This window comes from Phalacrocorax carbo, chromosome 8, assembly GCF_963921805.1.
Source record: "Phalacrocorax carbo chromosome 8, bPhaCar2.1, whole genome shotgun sequence".
NCBI lineage: Eukaryota > Metazoa > Chordata > Aves > Suliformes > Phalacrocoracidae > Phalacrocorax > Phalacrocorax carbo.
The window spans coordinates 33,884,330-33,909,389 of record NC_087520.1 but is presented as its reverse complement, the minus strand read 5'-3'; the positions used below and the strand labels follow the sequence as shown (position 1 = coordinate 33,909,389).

Here is a 25,060-nt window from a genome sequence, read left to right as displayed (position 1 = left end):
GCATGCAGGCGTACACGTATTTTGACTTAATAGTCTCATATTTCTTTACTACAGTTACTTTTATAAAAATTGTATTAACAGTATTAAAACTAATAACTTGACACCAGAGTGAGAAATGGCAGTAAAGTATTTAAAATACTTTTTGATTTAAAACAGATTCTCATCTCAAAGCATTGGCTCAGTGTTTGAATTTTCCATATTCATATTTCATACAGGTCAAGTAAAAGTGACTAAAGTGTTTAACAAAAAAAGTTTATTACCAAAATACAATATTAAAGTCAATACGTGACAAACTCCTGTAAAGCAAAATAAATTACTCTAACATTGTACAGTATTTCAGAAGGTAGTTAAAGTAGTACTACAGACTTCGCTTCATGGTTCCAAACAGTCATCTATCAGGAACACAATCCTAGAGAGAGCTTAAGGCATGCAGCTTAATGTGCTGGATAATTTTATAAAATGAAAGTCATCCTATTTAATAAGTATCAGAATTAACTGCAGTCTTTACATGTCAGTTTTCTAATTTTTTTTTATACTTTGGCTATAAAAGCAGTGCCATAGTGTTACAATACCATTTTTTAAAAAAATACATGTACCCATGTCCATGAATATCAAATGCAAATGTAAATTTCTATTAAATATATCTTAACAAATGTTACTTTTGAGCACCAACTGTACATTTTAAAAAATTATTAAATAAGTGCTTCTGAAAGAGGAAAATACAGTAACTGACTGAATCCCACTCTGTTTTTCCAGGCCAAGCATAAATTCGAAAGATGAAATACGCACCTATTCACCAGTATAGTCTAGTAGGAAGGAAGTTTTCTCTTTAGTAGAAGTATAGGCATTTAAAACAAAACTTCAAGTAACAGTTCATACCACAGAATAAAATCTAATTTAAACAAACAGGGAATGAATAGCTGATCATCTGATAGTGCTGTGACAGAGATCTGAAAATAGAGCTTAAAGGGGAAGACCGCAGTGTTGGTGACTTTGAAATGTGCTTAAAAACCCTTACATACCATGCAACCAAGCCAACCATACACCTTCTAAAGCAGATAACCTGAGGAAAACCTTTCAGAAAAACTAAGTCTATAATTCTTCACATGCAGAACTGATAAAGTCCATGGGAATTGTGAATGGGTAACTAATGACAAGCAGTGTGGAGACAAGCAGTGTGGAGACAGTTAAAAAAAGTAAATCTCTGCGCATCTGGGAAAAACCTATTTGTTTGCATTTGTTAGGATTGATAATGGTTTTTAGAGGCATCTAACTTTCTACTATTTTATAGGAACATGTGGTCAAAGGTAGAAAAGCAATAAGATGGCAAAGAACAACTGTGAGTAGGCACATCCTGCTTAGCAATCCCATTACCACGAGTCCTGGTGCATTATACTTAATGTGCAAGTGTGGCTTGCATGTACACCAAAACTGTTAATTTTGATTCAAGGTTACATGCTTTTTAAGTCTTGGTTCACTGCCATCTCCCTCTTAGCTTATGAATGCAAGTTTTTCACCTTTTTATCTTTCACTAGCTGAGCAACTTTAAAATAGTTATCCCTTTACACAAAAATAACCATGTGGCAAAACACTGTGAATACTGACTGATAGTTTATCATTACTGTGGATCGCTTTGTACCTTTAATTTTTTCAACAAATGGGATCTCTGAAGCAGAAAGTTGAGATATATTCCAGATAATGTACTATTTTCACATGTATGCTATACTGAAAGTAAAATATTGGTGTCAATAAGACAGTATGAGTATCCCATTAAAAGTTTACTATTTCTAATTGAATTTGAGGTCATGTAAATAAATGATGTTTTCCAAACGTAATATCCATCTTCAGGAATAGGAAAAAGAACATTTAACTGAAAATAATGTATACTTACTTCACATACATATTTAAAACTTCTCAAATATCTGACACAAAAATGCTCTGACATTATATCCTGACCAATTTTTAAAGTAAAATGTGTACCTTCTCCTATCTCATTTATAAACAAAATTAATAGATATTTAACCCAAAAGAACAAGTCAAATTGTGGAAATCACTTGAAAACAAAAATCATCAAATGTACTTGGAATTTTAGTGCCTTTACTCTGGCCTTTGGACTTGTGCTGCTTCATAAATTTGTAACAAGACTTGCTGTTTTCTTTTCCTGTTTGCTACTTCTAGGCAGTGATAGCACAACGGACTGTACACTACATATGCCACCATCTTAGATTTACAGCTGTAGCTTATTTCTGCTAGCAGAAATGTATAAATAGGAAGTAACCATAAAATACTATTTATCTAAGAGTAAGTCCTTTTTTAAGTAATGAGCTACTAAAAATCAGGTAAATGCATCCCCGTGTCAGTAACTAGGCATGCTTCTGTGCATCTGCCATTCCTTAAAAGCAAAAATACATGCCTAAACTAGAAAGTATAAATCTCGCTGCTAAAGGGCTTCTTTGGGAGTGCTACTACTTCACTTGATTGAAATAGATATTTCAAACAATTTAAGTAGCCAACTTTATAAATAACCTCAACAAAGTTGCCAGGTAATTAGCCAGTACAATAATATTCCAAACTGATACGTAGATGAATGTCTTCTACTGCAAACTGCTGTAACTGTAAAAAAAAAAAAAGAAAAAAGCACTGTAATTTTAGAAACTAAAGGCTTTAAAAGGCAGAGACTTCTACATGTTCCTTAGAAAACAAAGTAATCCCTAATTCTCTTTATGAATCCATATTATATGCACTAGTAAAACTTATTCTACAAGTGACTGGATACATTTTTTGCTTAAAATATTGTTTGCCTTTTTTTAAAAAATATGATTTTCTACAGGAAGATTACTCTGTCTTTCACTGAATTATTTCTACAGTTACAGCTCTGCAAGACAGATGGGATATTTAGACAGTCAGTGGGATTTCAAAGAACTCCAAAGCATGTAGGCATTTCTCAAAATCACACTTTGTGCTCACCTACAGCTTTAGAAATCTATAAAGGTTTAATCTACATCTCGTTGTGGCGATTATTAATACCCTGTTCTCATTAAAAACATTGCTTATGCATACTGCAAAGTAATCACAAATTAATAGTGGCATAAGATTATTTTTTAATTTTTTTAAATAGTTGTGCTGAATGGGTCAAGAAAACCATTAAGAAACAGCAGATCATTATTATAGAGGATCTTTTACACACTATCAATTCAAAAGATACCAGTTTTTTAGTTAGGATCCAATCAGACAAACAGTTATTAGCAAAATCTTTCTAGGTTCCTCAGCTCCTGCTGCTCTAAATTGATAGAAAGGATAGCAGTCTTTGAAGGACAACTTGGGAGTTTGTAAGCCCTTAAAAATAGATTGGGAAAAATGAAATGCCTATGCGTGCATGCAAGAACACACATGCCTTCAGCTACCTCCCCTCTCCCTACTTTCCAGAATCCAGGCAGTGGGGTTATGAGATCATATTGTAAAATCTGTATCTGGTCTGTTGCCAGTTTTAAAGAAAAAAAAAGGGTAAAGAAGTTCTTTGCTGAAATACTTGGAAAACAACAAAGAGGGAGGAAGAAAAAAGCTTTTCAATTGATACAAAGCTTTCATACCTTTGGGATTTAATGTACTGTACTAATGCATTATTACTGACTAGTACCTGACAATAAAGAAAAACAACACCCAAAATCCTGCACTCTTGGCACCATATAGAGAAATAACAGGTTAAAATGGATCATTCTATTCCCCACTCCTTATATTTATCTCTTAAAAGATTCATCAGTCCCTGGTTGAACTATTGTATTCCTACTGAAACCAGGACTTAGGATGGGAAATCAAGGTTTGCTTGCAGTTCTTCTCTTTAGCAAGTTTCTCAGGCAAAAATTAGCAAAGAAAGAAAATATTCACTCTAGGAACCCTCTCTTTAACTTACTGCTTCACCTAGTTTGTGCTCTGAGTTGTGCTGTGGTCCTTATTTAGAATGATGTTTATGATTTCACCCTCATGTTCTTTCATATGATCCAGCAGATTTTCTTTGTTGGTAGATTCAAATCCACAAATGCAGCAGCAGAAGAGAAGAACACAGTATTCTGTGCCAAGATGGGGTAGAGTGGAGTTCTTTTCTAAACTGCATGAGGTATTCATCAAGTTAGGTTTTTCATTTTCATCAGAACCTGAAATTTCATTCGTAGTCTGGTTAATAGACTCTGTAAAAGACACCAAGTTGTCTGAACTTCCTAGTATAGGCACTGTACTTCCATCTGTGCCTTCTAATACGGTCTTGTCAGGAAGCTGTCCTTGAAACCTGAAATAATAACAAAAACCGAAACAAATATCAAAACATACAGTTGTTGCTTTTTGGCAAGGACTTCATTTCGGATCAGAGTTGGGTCCTTTGAAAATTCTCAATGATAGGGCTCAAAAGTAAATCAGAAATACCTGCTGCTTTGCGAAATTGCATCATTAATAGCCTTGTTCACTTGTTCATAGTTATAATTTTGGTCACTTGCATGCTTCCACATGTGGGACTTCAGGGATGGAGGATGGCTACATACATATCCACAGAGAGAACATCTAGGAAAAGAAAGTGGAGATACATGTCAATCCTCTTTATGGTCCCTCTTTTCAGTCTCATAACTAAGTCAAGCTTGTTTGCAAAGTTTCATTTTGAAATATAAGACTATTTTTAGGGTCTGACAATTTTGGTTTTTTTTTTTTCTGACTTCTTAAACAACTGAATAACAATCTTATTTGTCTGGCCTATTAAAACTGTTTAAATACTGCAAAAAAGTAATCGTTCTGATGACTGCAGAAACATGGAGTACATGGGTATGGTATCTGGCAGGCAGGTAGCGAGCTCTTTTTGCCATTGCTCTGAACCAAGCAGAAGCTGTTTAATTAGCACTGATAAGTTTAATTGAACTAATAAAGCCTTTCCTAGCGTAGCATATATTTGTTTATTTAAGGATCACAGAATTGTTGAAGTTGGAAGGGACATCTTGAGATCACCTAGTCCAATCCACTCAGCCACAGCAGTGTGCCAAGGACAGTGTCCAGTCAGATTTTTAATATATTGACAGATTGAGATTCAGGCAGGTGACAATTTTGTCCATATAGTTTTCCATCAGCTCGGGTACCATGAGACTATATTTTCTATTTTCCTATAAAACACTGCCTTATACAGTAAAGGAAAAACCCTTGAAGGATAAATCCTATTTACATAGAGATATAGTGTATATTTGCACACAAGTAACCCACGACTGATCAAATCACAGAATCACAGAATCCCAGGTTGGAAGGGACTTCAGGGATCATCTAGTCCAACCTTTCTAGGAAGAGCACAGTCTAGACAAGATGGCCCAGCACCCTGTCCGGATGACTCTTGAAGGTAGCCAACAGGGCTGAGTCAACCACTTGCCTGGGGAGATTATTCCAATGGGTGACTGTCCTCACTGTGAAAAATTTTCCTCTCGTGTCCAATCAGAATCTCCCCAAGAGCAATTTGTGTCCATTCCCCCTTGTCCTCTCCATGTGACTCCTTGTAAAAAGGGAGTCTCCATCTTCTTTGTAGCTACCCCGTAAGTACTGGTACATGGTGATGAGATCCCCTCTGAGCCTCCTTTTCTCAAGGCTGAACAAACCCAGTTCTCCCAGCCTGTCCTCATATGGCAGGCTTCCCAGTCCTTTGATCATCTTGGTGGCCCTTCTCTGGACCCCTTCCAGTCTGTCCACATCCTTTTTGTACAGCGGGGACCAGAACTGTACCCAGTACTCCAGGTGTGGCCAGACAAGCGCTGAGTAGAGCAGGATGATGACTTCTTTCTCTCTGGCGGTGATGCCCTTTTTGATGCAACCCAGCATCCTGTTGGCCTCCTTGGCCGCAGCAGCACACTGTTCGCTCATGTTGAGCTTTCTGTCCACCAGGACCCCCAGGTCCCTTTCCACAGAGCTGCTCTCCAGCCAGGTGCATCCCAGTCTGTGCTGCACTCCCGGATTATGTTTTCCCAGGTGCATGACCGTACACTTGTCCTTGTTGAATTTCATGAGGTTCTTGCTGGCCCACTCCTCCAGCCTATCCAGATCTCCCTGCAAAGCAGCTCTGCCTTCTGGAGTGTCTACTTCCCCACTCAACTTGGTGTCATCAGCAAACTTCATCAGACTACACTTGATGCTGTTATCCAGATCACTTATAAAGATGTTGAATAACATTGGGCCCAATATCGAAATCCCATAGGACTTTTTTCGTACATAAACATACAACAGAGGAGTTTGTTTACAATTGTTTTCTGACATCACTCCAAAGCAAAAGAGAACTCATGATAAAGATGACACAGATCCTTGTCTTTTGGATGCGGAAGCTACTTTGCTTAGGTACCTGCTACTTTGGAAGTTTCTCTGATCACGTGGAAAAGAACAGGATCAATCAAAGGTGACCTTGTTCTAATAAACTATAGCTAGGAACGCATCTCAGTCTATCTCATTCCTCAATGACAGCAAGATGTTTTCTGCTCAACCAATGTGATCCTGATATGTTACACTGTGATAACTCTGTTAAAATTACTACTATACTAGGAAGTTTTTATAAATTTTTAAGACCTTTTCAGAAATATAACCTGGAAACATAAGACCATCTACATAAAACCGTGGTATGCACTACAGTACAGTAAGGTTCACTTCTCTTAGCAACAGTAGGATATAATCCCTAAATGCCTTGCAAATAATCATACACAGGAAACTAATTCTGCTCAGCAGAAGATTGTGAAGAACAGCAAAAACCTCCCAAGTTAGGTGAAGGCATGGTACATTACCTTGCTCATGTAGCAAGATAATGGTGTTCTGGAGAACAACAGGCATGGCCTTCTAGCTCACTTTCCTCTATTACTTGATTTGGGATGTACTATCCTATTTCTATCTTTTCCTTTAATTTGAAGCCTTATAAAGGAAATGTATGCTTTGAAATATAGGCAAGTTCACTCTCAGGTTGAGAATGTTAATATTTCTAATAAGGCTGTTACAAAATAATGGCATCATTAAAATAAGATAAAAGGTAGACCTTATAGTTAATCTATAGATAAAATGAGGCCAAAATAATTTTTTTTTTTGCAAAACACAAAGATCAACAAATAATCTTAATTCCATTTTATATGCACATGTATTCCACTAGTCTTATTATATATATGATTTTTCTGTGCCACTAACACAGCTTGGTCAGTGGGTTGGTAACAATGAATGAAGCAACAGTTCTGTGTTTCTTTTTAATCTCATTTTAATTAAAATCTCATTTTTAGAAGTACATTAATTTACTCAAGTGATTTATTAATCAGATTTACTTTGCTGAGAACAGTATCATGAGCCAGATGCTGTTGACTGCTTTAGCATCAAAGACACAGAAAGTAAACAGCTTTTAGCCTGATGCACTACACTTTATGATCGTATGCTTAATGTAAAGTTACAGTATATGCAAGACATTCCCAGAAGAATAAGACTATTTTACCATTGAATTTAGTAGTAGAACCCTTTCAATTCTATAGCATGATTTGCCCTCCTGGTTGACCTATGTTGAATTATTAAACTTTACTGTTCAAGTGTATCCTAAATTGATCTACTGAGGAAACAATTATCTTGCAGCTTTTGATAGACTATTTCCTTGGAGATGCAGCACCAAAGTGTGGAGGTTTTCAGTAATCTTCAGTAATACTAAGAGCACTCAGCAATACTGTATGAAGTATGACTACAGAGCAAATAAAACTTAATGCTACTAGGAACGTTTTCAGGAAAAAAAATGCAGTGGAAGGACTCTGAAGTTGTAGAAGCAAATTTTCTTGAGAAGAGACTCTTATGTGCATGTGCTTTATTTGGATTCTTCCTATTGCCTTTAAAATCTTCCACTACGAAATGTTCGGAACATTCTGGATTTTCTTTCTTTTCCCAGCTTTTAATTTTTGTTGCAAATTAGTAGTAAACAATTGCACATATTTGTGCCAACATTCTTATATATATAATGTGTTACACATGTAATTTTTTTTTTTACATATATATAAAACCCACACACATACCTACGGACAGACTGTAAAGGACACTCACCACTTAAACATAATGACTATTAATACTAATTCTTAACTAGGGCAGTGTGCTGTCAGTCTGGATTCTAACTAGCATGCCAAGGCTGTGCCTAGACTAGGATATTAAACAAAGCCAGAGAACGTTCCTGGGTACTGGAATTTAACAATCTGTCCTGGTTTTGGCTGGGGTAGAATTAATTTTCTTCCTAGTAGCTGGTACAGTGCTGTGTTTTGGATTTAGGATGAAAATGATGTCAATAAGACACTGATGTTTTAGTTGTTGCTGAGCAGGGCTTGCACTAAGTCAAGGACTTTTCAGCTTCCCATGATCTGTCAGTGAGGAGATGCATAAGGAAGCTGGGAGGGGGCACAGCCAGGACAGCTGACCCCAGCTGGCCAAAGGTATATTCCATACCATATGACATCATGCTCAGTATATAAACTTGGGGGAGTTGCTGGGGAGCAGTGATTGCTGCTTGGGGACGGGCTGGGTACCAGTCAGCAGGCGGTAAGTGGTTGCATCACTTGTTTCTTCTTCCCCTATGCCCCCCCCCCCCATTAGCTTCCTTTTCATTACATTTATTATGATTATCATTATATTTTATTTCAATTATTAAACTGTTCTTATCCCAACTCATGAGTTTTCTTACTTTTGCTCTTCAGATTCTTTCCCCATCCCACCAGGGGGGAGTGAGTGAGTGGCTGTGTGGCGCCTGGTTGCAAACTGGGGTTAAACCACCACAGAGTCTATAATGTTAAATATTAGAAGTGCCCCCGGCATGGTTTTGGCACATGCATTCTCCCAAACAGTTCCAGGCATGCTTTGGTAATTAACACAGTCCAGAAACTACTTGCAATAAGCAGTTTATATGCAACCACCCTATTCTGGAAAGAAAAGGCTGAACACTGTACAAGAGGGAGGTCATGGACATGTTTAATTAGCTAGCATAAACATCACCTGGGAATGCCACATCAAATCTTTCTCTCTCAAAAAAAAGTCACTGGAACGAAGAATGAATCTAGGAGTGAAAAGAATAGGACCTGAACTCTGCTTTGTATCTTAACATAACAAAATCATTACTATCACAGCTTTTTGCCAAATTAGAACTGTTACATACTTGTACTGTTCCATTAGCTGCACTGCCTGATGCTCCTGGGGGTGGCGCCTCATATGGCATTTCAAGCTATTCATATTTGTAGTGGCGAAGTCACATACTCGACATCTAAAGAGACAACAACAAGTAAACTAATCTGACAATTAACTGCTAACACTACTCCAGAAATAAAAATCTATGAGCGCACAAAGGTATCTGGAAAGACTACATTTAGGAATGAGAATATTTACACAAGTCCAGGTGTTGACAATAACTTCCAATTTTTGGACTGTGAAAATCTTTTGCAGCCTAAAAAAGCCTCCACCTTTGAGCAAGAATCACTAGGCATATGGACGATGTTCCTTCCTGACATCTGCCTTGTGTACCTCCACTGAAGTTGGCAAGCATCATGAAGTATGAGGGAGATGGGGATGCACTTGAATGGATGCAGCCCTGATGCAAGTTGCTTGGCTATGTTATTCAAAGGCAGAGTATGACCATAAGAGCTAGAGCAGACATACTGTATTTAGAAGTGAGTCTTGTTCCTCAAGAATGTGTGTTCTACTTAATGCAACAGCCATGTTTCTCATGACATCTTAAAAGCCAAACTATCTATTTGGTAATAAAATGTCTAAGTTTCAAAGCATTATATCTGAAATAGAAGTCAGGGACAGCATCAACACATTTAGATTCAAGTGCCCTAGGACAAGTGCGTCACATCACACTGTCTAAATTTTAATTTTTTTACTTCTGTCACAATATCTTTGTATAAAAACAATACATAAAACAGTCTGGATCTAGATTTACATCCCTGGATTTAGGTCCCAAATTATTACACAAAATACTATGCTATTCATAAATATCAATATACTACAACACAAACTTCCTGTATATAACATATTAAAACAGAAGCCATCAAGCTCAGTTAAAACGCTGCGTATTTATTAGGATTTCAGTTGTTTCTTTTTTTGAAATGGGAAAGTGTCCAACATTTACTAAATATGGTCTAGAGTGTCGAACAGTTTGAGACTACAGGATACTTGAGATACTCACTTTATTTTTTAAAGAACTTAATTGTGCAGTATTAAAATCCAGAGGGTATCAAATCTACAAAAATGCATCATTGGAGGCTATACGGTTTAATTTCCAGCAATTTTTGTCAAACAAATAATAGAATATGTTTACAGCTATAAAAATGGCAGCAATATAGTAGGTTGCTATCTGATACTATGAAAGGCTTGAGGAATACATGTTTCAGAAGGAGAAACACCATAAATACTGGATCTTTATGGTTTTTAGGCTGTGGTTTAAGTATCCTACTAGGTCTGCAGATTTGTCTACGGGATTTATGAAAAAATATTAAGAAAAGCAAGCCAGATCAGTAGGCTTAAGTTTACTGTGCAGCAGTCTACAACACCAATGGAAAATTTTCAAGGATTTCCAAATCAAACAGGCTGGCTAACATCAATTCAGAAAACTACCATATACAAGACACTCTACAGTATCTGCTGTTCCAACCCCATTAAGTAACAAATAATGGCAACAGGGAAGATTCTGAGGAGAAAAAAAATAATCTATTTGTATTCCATATTTGCTCTCTGAGCAAACATCTTGCAAATTTTTGCTAGTGTTCTGGGATATCATTATAATGCACAAACCAAAATACAACACGTCTTCTGGGTTTGTTTATCCAAAAGAGAAAGTCCCTGACTGAGCTCAGCCTTTCAAGGTGTTGAGTTTACAGAATTTGTATTAAAAAGAAGTATATTAGTGCAAAAATTCTGTTAACTCAGCTCTGTTTTCTAGCCACTAGAGAGGGACAGAGATCCACACTGAATGAGCACAGATTGAATTTGCAGGAATTTATGCAACAACCAATAGGAAAATGCATGGTTTATTTTTCTGCTAGGGACCTGAGCTATAGTATTACACATGATTTTAGATATCAAAGTTTCTGTGTAGATTAATACAACACCCGTGTAGAAAAGTTTTAAAATCTGATCCTAAGTGAGTGTGTTAATATTGTTTGAAACCTGTGAAAGATGAGGGGACTGGAGACAAGACAAAGCGCAGAATTTTGCCACAGTCTGTAGAAGCCTATGTGCAAAATAGCAATATGACAATGGAGAACACTTTGCAATAAAGCAAATCCAAAATGAACTGAAGCATGCAAGGAGTTCAAGAATATATTATTCCTATTGGCCAAAGTTCAGCATTACAATGTAATTATTTCCCTTTCCACATCTGAATGCTTCAAACTGAAAATGAGCAGTAGTCTACAACAGCAAGAGGTGCATCCTGGAAAAGTTAGCAAATCTTAATTGCATAGTTTGAGTTGACCAGCAAGTGCAGCTCCTTCAAATTTACAGTAACATTGTGTTACTGAAATTCTTTAACAATATCTTCAAAATTGCATGAGCAATTAAGCAATCTTTTTAGTTAAAACAAGTAAACCAGGCACGTGGCACTAGCCAGCAATAATTAAGACACTTACCTATATGGCTTATCAGAGTTATGAATTCGCCTGTGATTTCGTACACCAACGTAAGTTGTGCTCGTGTAGTCACACACATCACATCTATACAGTTTCTGAACTGAAGACTTATTTCCTATATGAAACAAAATCCATTATTTTAGAGTTGCATTCAGCATTGTAAGGAGTTCTCAGATGATAATTTCAGCACCATTGAATTATGAAACATGAATTAACATTTTAAAGTCATACTTTTAAATATCTATAAATATTTAATACTTCTATGGTATCTGGAGCAAACTGGCAATAGACATAGAGATAATAAAGGTAGAGTTTATTTACCATGCTGTTCTGCATTTACCCTATCATTTACTGGAATTATTAAAATTTTAGGAAAACACAGGGGGGTTGGACAAGATGATCTCCAGACGTCCCCTCCAACCCCTACCATTCTGTGATTCATTTCCCTTCCTCCTGCACCTGGGTTAAAATCCTGTGTTACGGCAAAAGGTGATAAAATGTTGGAACTGCTGAACCCGGCAGTTTTACTGCTTTGCAGAATGGATCAAATCATAGGAAAAGATAGGCATTGAGAAAGGACAAGTTTCAAACTGACAAACATAGAAAAGCAAAGCAAAAGGCCTCCTGAAGCACCTAAATCCTCTTTATCATCCACAAACACTTTCAGAAGGATCTGAAAAAATTATTAAAAAAATAAGATACTGACCAGACATGTTAAGAAATAATTTGGAACTTCTCCAAATTACTAAAAAGCAATTGTAACAAAAATATTTTTTCCTTTCCAGAATGAAGGAGACTCTTGATAAATCAGTGGTTGCAGAGACAAAGGCTAGTGACTCATTTAACACAGGAAAATATGTGCCAAGTACACAGTTTTAATATTTTTGAGATGGAAGTGTATAGACTTAAACAGCCCTATTCCTGCTCCCTCACTGAATCATAGAACTGATTTGGGTTAAAATATTAACATTTGGGAAGAGGGATGGTGGGGTTTTTTGTGCAGACCATTTTCCTATTCCAACCTATCATGCAGCCTTCATGTGCTCCCCCAATGAGGGAACAGCAGAAACATGAAGGAACACTAAGGCTGGAGCTGTTTAAATCAACACTACTGCCAAAGAGACACCAAACTAAAATCAAATGGTTTTCCTTCTGCATGTAATCTCTTCACTAGGCTAAGTAATTATACTTCCCCCCCCCCCCCCCCAAAAAAAAAAAAAGTGAAAGTAAGGTGCTCAAGATCATTTTATCTTTACACCAAATTCTTATTAGCTGGCTGAACAGTTAAGCTACTAATCTCAGTTACATACATGGGCTTTGACGAAGCTCTGACAGAGATCCTCAGAGGATTTCTCTGGTGGGTAAAGATCATTACTAAAGTACACCCCCAATCCAAAATAAATATACAATTCAATAAATAATGCGTGGGAGACAAAGTAAAGCTCAAATCTTGCAAGAACAGACTTGAGAAACTCTTCATGCTCATATCAAGCACATCTCCAGCACAAACAAATCATTAGTTTGTGTTGTGAAGGGCTTTACTACCAGTAGGATGCACCAGAAGATCCTAGGTGGAACAGAAAAGGGTGTATTAGCTGGATGTTTTTAGTAGATATTGCCTTAAGAACTCTGATGGTATCAGCAGGTGATCAGTAGATTTCTTAGACTCCCCAGGCATCCCAGCTCCTCCCCAAACCAAAAACAACTTCCCTCCCTGAAAACTGTGAATTCCCGTTTCCCAAATGGGACCCCTCTATTCTAAATCCTGAAGAATTCTGTTAAAGGTTTGTCAAGGTCAAGAGCACTGAAGGTCCGTGTCACACTGAGAAGAGGGTCTGTCTGCCACTGTTCCAACTTTCAGTTTGAAGAGACAGACAAGCTTGAAATTTGAAGTAAGCGACTGTCCAAAAAGATGGAAAGTAGACTTTTTGGACACATCCCTACTTAGGTCCAAATACCATTAATTTCCTTCCAGTTTAGAGTAATAAAAACTAACTGAAACCCCCTCCTTTATCACATCCTGAATTCAAAGTCATCTTAGCTAAAGAAGGGAGGACTGAGACAAGTAGATTCAACTCAGGAGGAACTGTATATTGTGAAAGCGAAAGTTCCATCTCCTGAGTCCAAAATATCGAACATATTTTGTAAATATAATTTTGTTCTGGAGTTTCCTCTTGATGATGCTGGACTCCAGTAACCCAGAATGAATCTTTTAATTATCAAAGCAACAACTAAGAGTCTGTATGGTACAACCCTCTAAGGAGACATTGCAGAATAAACCAGTAGAATGAGTCATTCAAAATGGAAGTTCAACTTTCAGTTTGATTTTTTCCCCCTCCACAGGTGGGCGTTGAATTACATTAAAAAAATTTAGATATATTATTCTGAGGGACACAGTCACACAGATAAACAGTAAGGGAAAATTACCACTAGTTAAACTTTCACTCCAAAATCCAGCATTTTTCGTTCAAGATGCAAAGTAATTAGGTAGGGCTGACAACTCCAGAGGGTTACTCTGAAGAATATATAATATGTCATATAAAATAAACTAGTAATCTGAATACAGTCTAAAATAAAATTTGAATAATTCTGTATACTTGGAGAGTTTGGGATTTATATTTCTACAATTATTCTTTTATGAATGCACATTTATGTAGAAGACCTCGAATGAATCCAAAGACACTGGGCTGCAGATCTATGGGGGAGCAGGGGCTGTGTGAAGGTTAAGTTATTGTATGCCCTACTTGAATGGGTTTTCCATCCTAAATTCTGCAGCTTTAGAATAAACTGCTTCCAAATGTACTTTCTGTTATGAATTTGGTATCTTATTGGACAGGCAGCTTAAAACAAACAGTATCTAATGAGATTTTTAGTGTGTTATGCAAACATTATCTGTTGCATAGTTGTAAGTGGCTAACCACCCAGTAGCACACACTTAGGAGCCATTTTTTATACCAATCACTATATTTATTCCTTCAACAAAATGCACATAGATTATAATACATCATATAACCTCTCCCTGTTGCAAAATAGCAGTCGTGTCCCCCAGCTCCTCCACTGGCTTATTTCTTTGGGTTTGGGGCCTTTTTTGCGTTCTGGATGGAAGATATCAGGTCTCTTAAAAGACAACATGGAAATGACAGATCTGTGTTCTAGCAGCAGTAACAGGTGCTCCTGTAATGCTGCTTATCGCCCTATTCCTTTATTATTAGACATTTACACTCTGATCATATCCAGTGTCATAATGTTCCCTTTTAATTTATTGTACAACCGTGATGACTAAAGATACTTTTAGGACTATTTCATAAGCAAGAAACGAAACTGTTCCAGCTCAGGCATCTTTCACATAAACAGATGCTTTGCCATAAACTTCTTTGTTTTGTGTCGCTTTATAGGGATGACATCTGTTTGACAAGAGATTGCTGTACTACAGTGGTGTTGCAATTTGATCATAAATTGGTTCTGAAATAATTTAAGCATTCCACAGTATGAGTTAATAAAAGTTTACAAGAAGAACTGTTTTCATTCAAGCCACATTACTAAATTTCATGTGGGGTAAACAATTTGTTAAAGTGCATGGCTGTAACACTTTTATAAGACAATAATAAGCAAACAATATTTTAAAAAAATCTCTAAAATAATTAAATTGAAAGCAGGCAGTTTTCTCAAACAGGGGCTCCTCTTTCATGGAAGTTAAGTTGTAAGTCAGGATATAAACTCTAAAACCACCTTAATAAAACATAGTATTTTAAAAAGCAGATAGGCATGTCGATTTTCAGTCACCTTAACAGGACTTCAGCTCCAAAGGTACAGTATTCCCCCAAATCTGACATATTTAAGGCATTGCTAGGTAGTTATTCCTGTATCACGACATCTTTAAAAATATTGGTTTAAAGCAAACAAAACATTGCACCTTGAATACTGTGTTCAGTTTTGGGCCCCTCACTATAAGAAGGACATTGAGGTGCTGGATCGTGTCCAGAGAAGGGCAATGAAGGGTCCGGTGAAGGGTCTGGAGAACAAGTCTTATAAGGAGCGGCTGCGGAAGCTGTGGTTTGTTAGTCTGGAGAAGAGGAGGCTGAGGGGAGACCTTATTGCTCTCTACAACTACCTGAAAGGAGGTTGTAGTGAGGTGGGTGTTGGTCTCTTCTCCCAGGTCACTAGTGATAGGACAAGAGGAAACGGCCTCAAGCTGTATCAGAGGAGGTTTAGATTGGATATTAGGAAAAATGTCTGTACTGAAAGAGCGGTCAGGCATTGGAACAGGGTGCCCAGAGAGGTGGCGGAGTCACCATCCCTGGAGGTATTTAAAAGATGTGTGGACGTGGCCCTTCAGGGCATGGTTTAGGAGGCACGGGGGTGTTGCGTTGACAGTTGGACTTGATGATCCTAGAGGTCTTTTCCAACCTTAATGATTCTATGATTGTCAGAAGTAATAGTCCAAGCTGTGCTCATAGATATTTGTAACCAGCTAAATCTAAAATGTTTCATTTCCTATCCCTTCCATTAAAACATTTATGCCATTTCTTCTAAAGTAAAAACTCTACTAAATGGGGAATGTTCCTACTACCAGCAGACCCTCCCTAGCTTTTTTCCTGTCTCCTCCTGACTTCATCTGGCTCTCTCAGGCTCAGGTTTTAGGGGTGCAATAAACACTACCAATCCATTTCCTGAATTTAAATGCCTTCTGCAGTCATGAGAGCAAAAAGGAGCTGGGAAGGGTCATTTTACCTGAGGCTGATAAAGTAATTAACTTCTAAGATTCTAACTTGTATTCTGAAACCCAGAAAAAGAGGCACCGTGAGCTGAGAGAACAGATGTCAAGAGTTAAGGATCTCATTTTATTCTGATGTGTACCATTTTACTTTGGACAAATCATTAATGGTTCAAACTGCCCACCTTGGCTCATGCTGCTTAGTTCCTTTTTTCACAAGTAGCTGTGTTAATTTCGATTATTACTTTCGCACTCACTGATCAGCTGTAGAGGTAGAAATATCAACTGCAATCTAAGTAGTATTTTAGCACACATTTTGCTATCTAAACAAACAAGAGACCAAGTTAGGACAGAACAGACCTATACACACAAAATGAAAATGCTTTAGCCCACAGTTATTCGGAGACGATATAATTAATATTAGTAGCATTTTTCCACAGTGCTCTAAAATTGCAAAACACTAATAATTACAGTCTTGCCTTCAGAATAAAAATGCTGTAAATATTTTCATTAGCTCTAATTCACCAGAGAAGAAGATGCATTCAAGGATTTTGAGACCACAACTCTTAAACTTCGAAATTTGGCTATTTTTTCCCCTATTTCACTACCTTAACATACCAAGTGTTTGGGTGGTGGTGGTGGTCGTGTTTTTAAAACAAACAGTTAAATTATAAGCAGATACATAGTTAAACAAGCATTTAGAAAATACATACCTACTGTTACCCTGGCAACTATTACAGATACAGTTTGCATTTTTAGAATGCCTTACGCTTGCCTCTTTAGGGCTAAAACAAATGACTCATTTTGGACACTACCATAATTAAACAGAAATTTCTAAACACAGAATGGACAGTACTGTATGCATATGCTAGCAGCAAGCTATATTACCAGACTGAGTTTATAAACAGTTTTCTTTTTTTACTGTAGGTGATTCAGAAAATACTGTAACTGCTGAAGGAAGGAAAAAAAAATTTTTTTCCTAAAAATTCAGAGTAAGTATTACTCTGAATGAAAAACAACATTCCAGTTGTTTTTAATAACAAGAAATAAAAGGTCCAATTATAGGGGCTAAAAATGTCTTACCTACCAATAAATGTCAGTAAGATCTCAAAACTTACTATGTTAAGTTTTGTACACTGAAAAGAACATACCCTTAAGGTTATGAATAGGCATGAAAACATTTCAGCATGAGATCTTAAAATCAGTTTTATACAAATATAGCCAACAGAAGTAATGTTATGAGTGACTTTTTGTAATTTCAAGTGTAAATATAAACAGTACCTTCTCTTTCATTTACTTCATTGGAAACTATTAGTTTGTTAGATGTAGCTGTTGAAAAGATATCTGGAAGACTATGTTGTTCTCTTTCATGATTTCGCAGTTGGCTCTGAAAAAACAATTTCCCATGTTTAAATATACACTACAAACATACACTGGTCACTTGAAATATTGCAATTGTTACTCAAGTTTTAATGACAACTGGTATAAAATGTATGTTAACATATATACAGATTATCCCTCAGATAATTTTACTAGAAACAAAACAAAGTAAATAACATTAATTAGTAACGTAAAGGATTGATGAGAGTGACTGAGAGGATTATATGATTTGTGTTTATTTAGAAAATAAATTCCTTCTTCCCCCATTCCCATAGACAAGTGGCAAACAGTTCTTCCTTCAGAGTCCTTATACTCCAAAAGCAATATTAGATTAGAGGTTAGAGGATGGCTTGTGTGAAAAATGACTCAATTTTCGTATTGCCTAGTGACTTAAGAATATGTTGTACCTGTTTCTACTTGCTTGGGGAGAAGAGGGGAGAGACCGTCTTTTGCTACCCTACCTGTACATTTTTTCAAACTAGGACTAAACAACCAGTAAATATCGTAAAATTTGCACTACCATTGCCTGCAAGAGTTTCAGTTGTACAGCTAGATACCAATGCTGTCTATTCTATATTCCTGAGTACTGAACTAAGTACATAGGAACGCACTCATCAGCACTAATGCTTGAAATAATTATTACATAAATGGGAGAAGTACATTATTCTGCTCTGGTGTGTATTCTTTCAGATCTAAGTTCTACAGAACATCCAGCCCAATACAACGACAGAGGAAAAAAGAAAAGAATTTCTGCTTCAAAGTTAACCCTGAATTCTGCTTTGTGTTATCCCCAAATGCCGTGATTACTTTTGCACACACTCACAACTAGTGGGCATGTTTCAGCATTCTTTTAAAGTTTCAAATATTAAGTTCTCTGATGTTTCTGTTTCTTCCTGTAGTTGCTACACATGGGCAGAATAACAACATGATATGAATACGTCCATAAGATGGTTCTCAGGAAAATGACTTATGTGAGCAAGCAAGTTTATTTCAGTGGGTAAAGCAGAATAATTATAGCTGAACTGTATATTTGCTGCTCGCAATAATGCCCAATTGGAATGACAATGAAGCCAGGATGTCTGACGGAATTAAGTTAGAAAAAGGGATCACCACTTACTAAAAAAGTAGCAAAATAGGTTATTTAGCTGTTATAGACAGGCACAGGAAAGAACTTTACCTTATAATGAAAGGATTCTTCACACTGCTTGCACTGATACATTCTTGTTTTGCAGTGGTTGATCATGTGGCTCTCTAAATCCTTACTATTGTCAGCAATGTGTTCACAGATAGGACACTGGTATGGCTGCCTCTGACGATGGACTCTCAAGTGTTGTTTTATGTAACCCTTATTACCACTGCTATAATGGCAGAGGCGACAGCGGTAGGGTCGATCTGCGTTAGGTATATATTCTACTAGGTTACTTCCAGGAATATTTGTATCATTTGCATTTTGGCATTGTGCATTGTCTTGTAATTCTTTCAAAATGTCATCATCAGAAGCATTCTGATCTGTCCTCTCCTTCAGTTTTTCAATGACAGTGAGTAGTGACATACTGATGCCCATTTTAATTGGTGCTTCAGACAACTCTGTCCTTTCTTTCTGTATCTCAACTATTGCACATTCACTTTGGTTTAAGCCACTAAACTCCTCTGAAGGATTCTTAAGTGGGGATACCACTTTAGAATGAGCCATACAAGGGCCATCAGCCTCTCCCTGCCCTGCACCTGCACCCATGGCATCTTCTCCAGTCAGAGTCCTAGACCTTGTCAGTTCTGCAGCTCTGATAGGCATTGTAACAAGAGCTTCCGCAGCTAATGAGTGTAGTCGTAAAGACTCTGAATTTGTCCTTCTTCGTGCAGGAGGCACATTTTCATCAGTTGCTAAGTTTTTATTAGAGCTTAATTCATTATCTTTCTTCTCAGTATTATTCCATCCTATTATTACTTCTTGAATTTCATCTGAACGGTAAACTTCATCAGGTTCTTCACAAGTAACACGGGACTCCTCCAAGATTAATTTTTTTTCTGTTTCAATGTCAGTGTTCATCAAGAAAGGCTTTTGTAAGACATTTTCTTCAGCACCTGGCAAACGCTCTACTATTACATTAACATGACCCTTTTTATTTGGACTACAACTGATGATTTTCTGTGCTGATGAAAGTAGGCTATCAGTTGTCATATTCTCCTGTTCTGTATCTGATACAGTCTCTAAAACCTCTGTAGCAGGAGAATGTACTACAGACTGATTTAACATCTCTTCCTCCTTTACATTTGTTCCTACTGGCGATTTACATGACAGTTGCTCAGAATTGCAAATCTGAAGTTGAAGAGAAGGTTCACTATGGATATCAAGTTCATTGTTTTCCAAAGAAAGAACAACTGTATCCACGCTATGAGGCGTGTGAGTTACAACTGTCTCCGACAAGTTAGTAGTTTCATTTTCTTCCTCAAAGATAGGATAGGAGCAGTCAACCTCACCCGCATGTTTCCAAGCGTGTGTTTTCAACATTCTTTGCTGACCACAGGTATACCGACAAATTAAACACCGGTACATGCCATACTGCTCGTAAGTATACCATTTTCTCCTACCCATTTCAGGCACATGAGTAGACTGAGTTACATCTTTACATTCCAGATTTCCTGTCTGATCAGTCCCTGATTTGACACTTCCTTCCATTGGCCCTTGCAAAAATGAACTTGTGACATTTACACATTGCTGCACTTTTGTCTGGATGCTATTTTTACCATCGTTCTCATGGCAATTTTTGAAGTGGGATTCAAGTTCTTCTTGGCTTTTGGAAGCAAAATGACATTCTGAGCACATTAATATAACTTCATTTTTCTGCCCATGTTGTTTTATATGTTCTTGTAGCGTTAAGAGACACGGTGATAGAAACTTACACAGACTACACTGGTAGCACATCACATTTTTTTTGCTTTGTGGAAGACATTCAGTCACAAAATAACCTGCTTGTAAGTCTTCAGTCTTTTTAGTAGCAATAACAGATAGCTCAATTGCTTTAGCTGGGATTTCACAAAGATCAACTGTATCAAAGGACTGCGCAGAAGCATTAGGATGAGAACGCTTTTTCCCTATTAAAAGGCATCTTTGTGACTTCTCACTTTCAACTATTTTGCTTAGTTTCTGGATAACATGGATCAGTGGATCAGTTTTACATTTTCTCTGATCTTCACTGTTCTGCAGGGTTGGGCCAATGACTGTTTCAGAAATCAGCACAGCTTCCTGTTCCCCAATATTTGGCATCAATACTGCAACACTGCTTCCTTCTTCCATAATACCTAGGAGAAAGGGTTTTATAAAAAATTAAAATTCATACATGCACAATAATAAAAATAGAACCCAGAACTCTCTACATTTCTCCGTCCACTAAACAGGGAAGCCTAATCCACTAACTTAAGAAAAAAACTTTCAGAATGGCTATACAAATAGCCAGATTTTGAGGACATTTAGTGGATCACGTAGATGCTATTCAATACAGCTGGACAGAATAATTCCAAGAGAGCCTATAACTGCCTGCCTCCAAGTTGTACAAGGACAAGAGAAATATTTTTCAAGTATAGGCTGATTAGCATTGTTACAGTTATTGTCTTTTTTTTACCAGGACTACACATTTGAATGCTAGACACTTAAATATACCAATCAGTAGTTACTGGCATATTTATGTTTAAAAGCCATGACATAATATGCAAATGTATTCCTAGCATACCTACTCTGATACACTGATGTCTCCCAAAGCAAACAAAAATTTACAACAACTTAATTTACAAAAATAAGCATTTTTTTTCCCTTGAAATGTTAGGAAAAGAAAGTAATTGTTATTTACATTAGTCATTTGACTATGACTATATTAAGGACCACTGAAATGTCAAATGATACTTCTTACTATAAATGTAGTTTTCTAGAAAAGCTACTGATTATAGATTTTTCTACAGTTCCTTAATTGTAGGGAAAATCAATTGGTACTAAAGTTATGAAGAGTAATTTTTTTCTGTTTTGAGGAAAAACTAAAAGCAATAACTATTTCTACTTACACTTCCTTTAAACATTTCTAACCATAAACCACAGTGTCGTGCTTTAACCCCAACCGGAAACGAAGCCCCAACCCAGCCACTTGCTCACTCCCCCTGGTTGGAATAAGTGAGAGAATTGGAAGAGAAAACTCTTGGGTTGAGATAAAGACAGTTTAACAGGTAAAGCAAAAGCCGTGCCTGCAAGCAAAGCAAAACAAGGAATTCATTCACCCCTTCCCATGGGCAGGCAGGTGTTCAGCCATCTCCAGGAAAGCAGGGCTCCATCACACCTAAGAGTTACTTGGGAAGGCAAAGGCCATCACTCCAAATGTCCCCCCTCTGCCACCTTCTTCCCCCAGCTTTATAGGCTGAGCATGACGTCATATGGTGTGGGACATCCCTTGGGCCAGCTGTCCCGACTGTGCCCCCTCCCAACCCCTTGGGCACCCCTAGCCGCACTGGTGGGGTAGGGTGAGGGGCAGAAAAGGCCTTGATGCTGTGCAAGCCCTGCTTCGCAGTGACAAAAACATCCCTGAATTATCAACACTGTTTCCAGCACAAATCTAAGACACAGCCCCACACTAGCTGCTATGAAGAAAATTAACTCTACCCCAGCTAAAACCAGCACATTCTAACAACTAAAACATCAGTGTGTTATGAACATTATTCTCATACTAAATCCAAAACACAGCACTATACCAGTTAACTAGGAAGAAAATTAACTCACTCTCAGCCAAAACCAGCACACAGAGGCAACAGTGGTAGTACTGGAGTTTAAATTAGAAGCCAATATGTATAAATTTACATGAAAGCATACTTTGCGATGTGGGCAAAGCTATGGGGTGAGGGGTGGAGAAGCTAGACAAAAAGTCTTACAGTGGAATTGACTTTTGAAAAAATGTCTAAAAATAACCTATTGAAGTTCCACTATATACACACACATTTTATACACAATATATATTTTTATATACTATATATAAAATTTAGAACATAAAGAGATGCCAGATACATTTTCAAAGATGACTGATAAAAGAAGTATCCCAAGTTCTTTCATGCAGGTGTTTTGTTTTTTTTTTTTTTCCCCCCCGAAGAAACATACACAGGCCAAAGCAGAACTTCCAGAACTGGTTCTAAAGAGCCAGGAAATCCACTCTTTTCTACTTATGGATTTAGTATACAGCAATATAATGAACAGACATATGAGAGTGGTGCCATTCTGTGGTGCACCTTTCCCACTACAGAAAAATTCTTGGCAGAACTACTCAAGTTACCTTTATTTGCCATTCAACGTACAATTCAGGTTATCATCAGAACTATCAATATTATCAACGTTAATATCATTCACACTTCATATGTTCATGTAAAATATATCAGGCTGAAAATGCAGCAATTTTTGTCTATTCTGAACCATTAAGACAGACAAGGCTACTCTCTTCAATGTTATTTTTCAGTGTTAGTTTGAAGAATATTTATGTGGTGATGGCTAAAATCTACATTAAAAATTAATAAAATATAAATAAAGCCGCAGGGCAGTTGGATCCATGATAACAAGAAAAATAAGCAACCTAAGGGCTTATGCCTTTAGCTGGATCTATGTAAGCAGATTAAAAATGATCAATACTGCACTGCAAGAGTAGATCAATCGGAGGAGACAAATAAAAAAATAAATATATTTAAAACAAACAAGTATCATTTTACATAAGTGTATACCAAATAGCCTGGTTATTTAGTTCAAGACCAGTATCACCTTACTAACAGGAATCAATGAATGTATCCAGAGTTACTATTAAACTGAAACATCCAAGTATTTAACTTCTTAAATATAAAACAGTAGATGTCTTGATCTGGATTATCTGCTTCAGTTTCTGTTATCTGTTTGGTGCAGTATATTGGATGACTAACTCTCATCTATGTGGCTAGGAAAAATTGTATCCCTTTCATATAATAGCTCCAATTATATATGCTAAATAGGCAAATATTTCCCCAACTTTTTTCATCTGAAAGCTCCGTAGAAACTAAGAGGAAAGATCCTAGACAGACCATAAAAGAAAACTACTGCCACATACTATTATTATGTCAAAAATTAAAACAGAGAGAGTACCTTCATAAGTATTGATTTTTGATACTTGTAACTAATGTAAGTTATCAGATGTGTAACGATGATACATATACATTATGTCATTCTTTGTTCAGAGTAAATTTAATGCTTACTGCTGCAGACATTGTACGCAAACATCTGGATCCTAAATAATTGCATTGCTTTCACTAAGAACAAAAATGATGCTATCTCCCATGTCATAAAACTTCAGCCTGGCAAATGGCTCTGCCAGCTTGTACCTTTACACAACCCACAAAGTAAATTTTTATTACGGGGTCTGGGGATGACAAAGGGGCCCGAAGGGGGAGATGCAGACCAAAGGAGGACGCCGCTGCCCTGCAGCTGCCCGTTCCACGTGTATCAACCACCCACTCGAGCAGCACTGCAGAGACAAGGTGAAATGCCTCCGGGCCTGGGAAAAGCCAGCCACCACTTTGCACAACAACCGAACTCGGAGAGGCCGGTCCGATCACCTCGCGGCTCCCCAGGGCAGGGAAACTCCATCGGCGGGAGCCTTGTGCTGCCAACCGCCACCCCCGGAGCGCAGAGCCCCTATCCCGGGACCGCGCCTCGGGGGCGCCTGGCCGCGGACCCGCGGGACTCTCCTGCGGGACCCCCCTGTCCCCCGCCGGCCGCACCTGCCGCCACTCCCCGGGCCGGCCCCACTTTATACCGCGCAGGTGCCGCCTGCACAGCCCTCCGGCAGCGGGCCCGGCGCCCCAGGGCGGACGAGGAGCAGCGCCCGGTGGCCGAGCCGCGGGGAGCTGCCCCGCCGGGGAGGCGAGGTGATGTGGTGAGGTGAGGAGAGGATAGGGGAAAAGAAGTGAGGAGGGGAGGAAAGGAAGGCAGCCGCAGCCTGGGCCAGGCCTGGGGGAGGCTCCGCCGGCAGCCGCAGCCTCCCCCGACTCCGCACATGGGCTGCGGCGCGCCGCCGCGGGGCCTCCCTGCCTGCCGGTTCGCCGCCGCGCCTTACGCCCTACCTACCTACCTACCTGCCTGCCTGCCTGCCTGCCGCCTACCCTCCCGGCGCAGCGGTACCAAGGGCCCTCCCTACTTATTACCTGGCTTTTAATGAAGAAAAAAAAATTTTCCCTCACCCCCGGCCACCGCTTCAAGATGGCGACGATGGAGACCACATCACGTGACCGGCGGACTGGGATCAGGTGACCGGCGGCTGGACGCTGCCTCCGCGCCGCCGCCTCCTCGCCG

At 38.2% G+C, this 25,060-nt stretch overlaps 1 protein-coding gene across 5 annotated transcripts; it reads right to left on the bottom strand.

Moving 5' to 3' along the window:
* Positions 1-238: 238 nt before the first annotated feature.
* ZNF507 (zinc finger protein 507) lies at positions 239-25,060 on the bottom strand. Of its 5 annotated transcripts, none has more exons than XM_064459504.1 (8): positions 24,949-25,060; positions 18,899-21,021; positions 17,623-17,728; positions 11,628-11,742; positions 9,158-9,262; positions 4,417-4,551; positions 3,911-4,282; positions 239-2,613 (listed from the first exon to the last, which is right to left on the bottom strand). In XM_064459504.1, the coding sequence occupies exons 2-7, from the start codon at positions 21,014-21,016 to the stop codon at positions 3,919-3,921; spliced, it is 2,943 nt and encodes a 980-aa protein (XP_064315574.1). In that variant the 5' UTR covers positions 21,017-21,021; positions 24,949-25,060; the 3' UTR covers positions 239-2,613; positions 3,911-3,918. The 5 variants fall into 5 exon arrangements, with proteins under 5 accessions (XP_064315574.1, XP_064315576.1, XP_064315573.1 ...); XM_064459506.1 differs by having other exon boundaries at positions 3,919-4,282; XM_064459503.1 differs by having other exon boundaries at positions 239-4,282.

Coding starts and splice junctions, on each gene's coding strand:
- ZNF507 (XM_064459503.1), bottom strand. CDS start 21,016: ATGGAAGAAGGAAGCAGTGTTGCAGTATTGATGCCAAATATTGGGGAA. Junction 9,263..11,627: donor AACTCTGATAAGCCATATAG/GTAAGTGTCTTA, acceptor TTGTCTCTTTAG/ATGTCGAGTATGTGACTTCG. Junction 4,552..9,157: donor CAGCTAATGGAACAGTACAA/GTATGTAACAGT, acceptor TTCTTTTCCTAG/ATGTTCTCTCTGTGGATATG.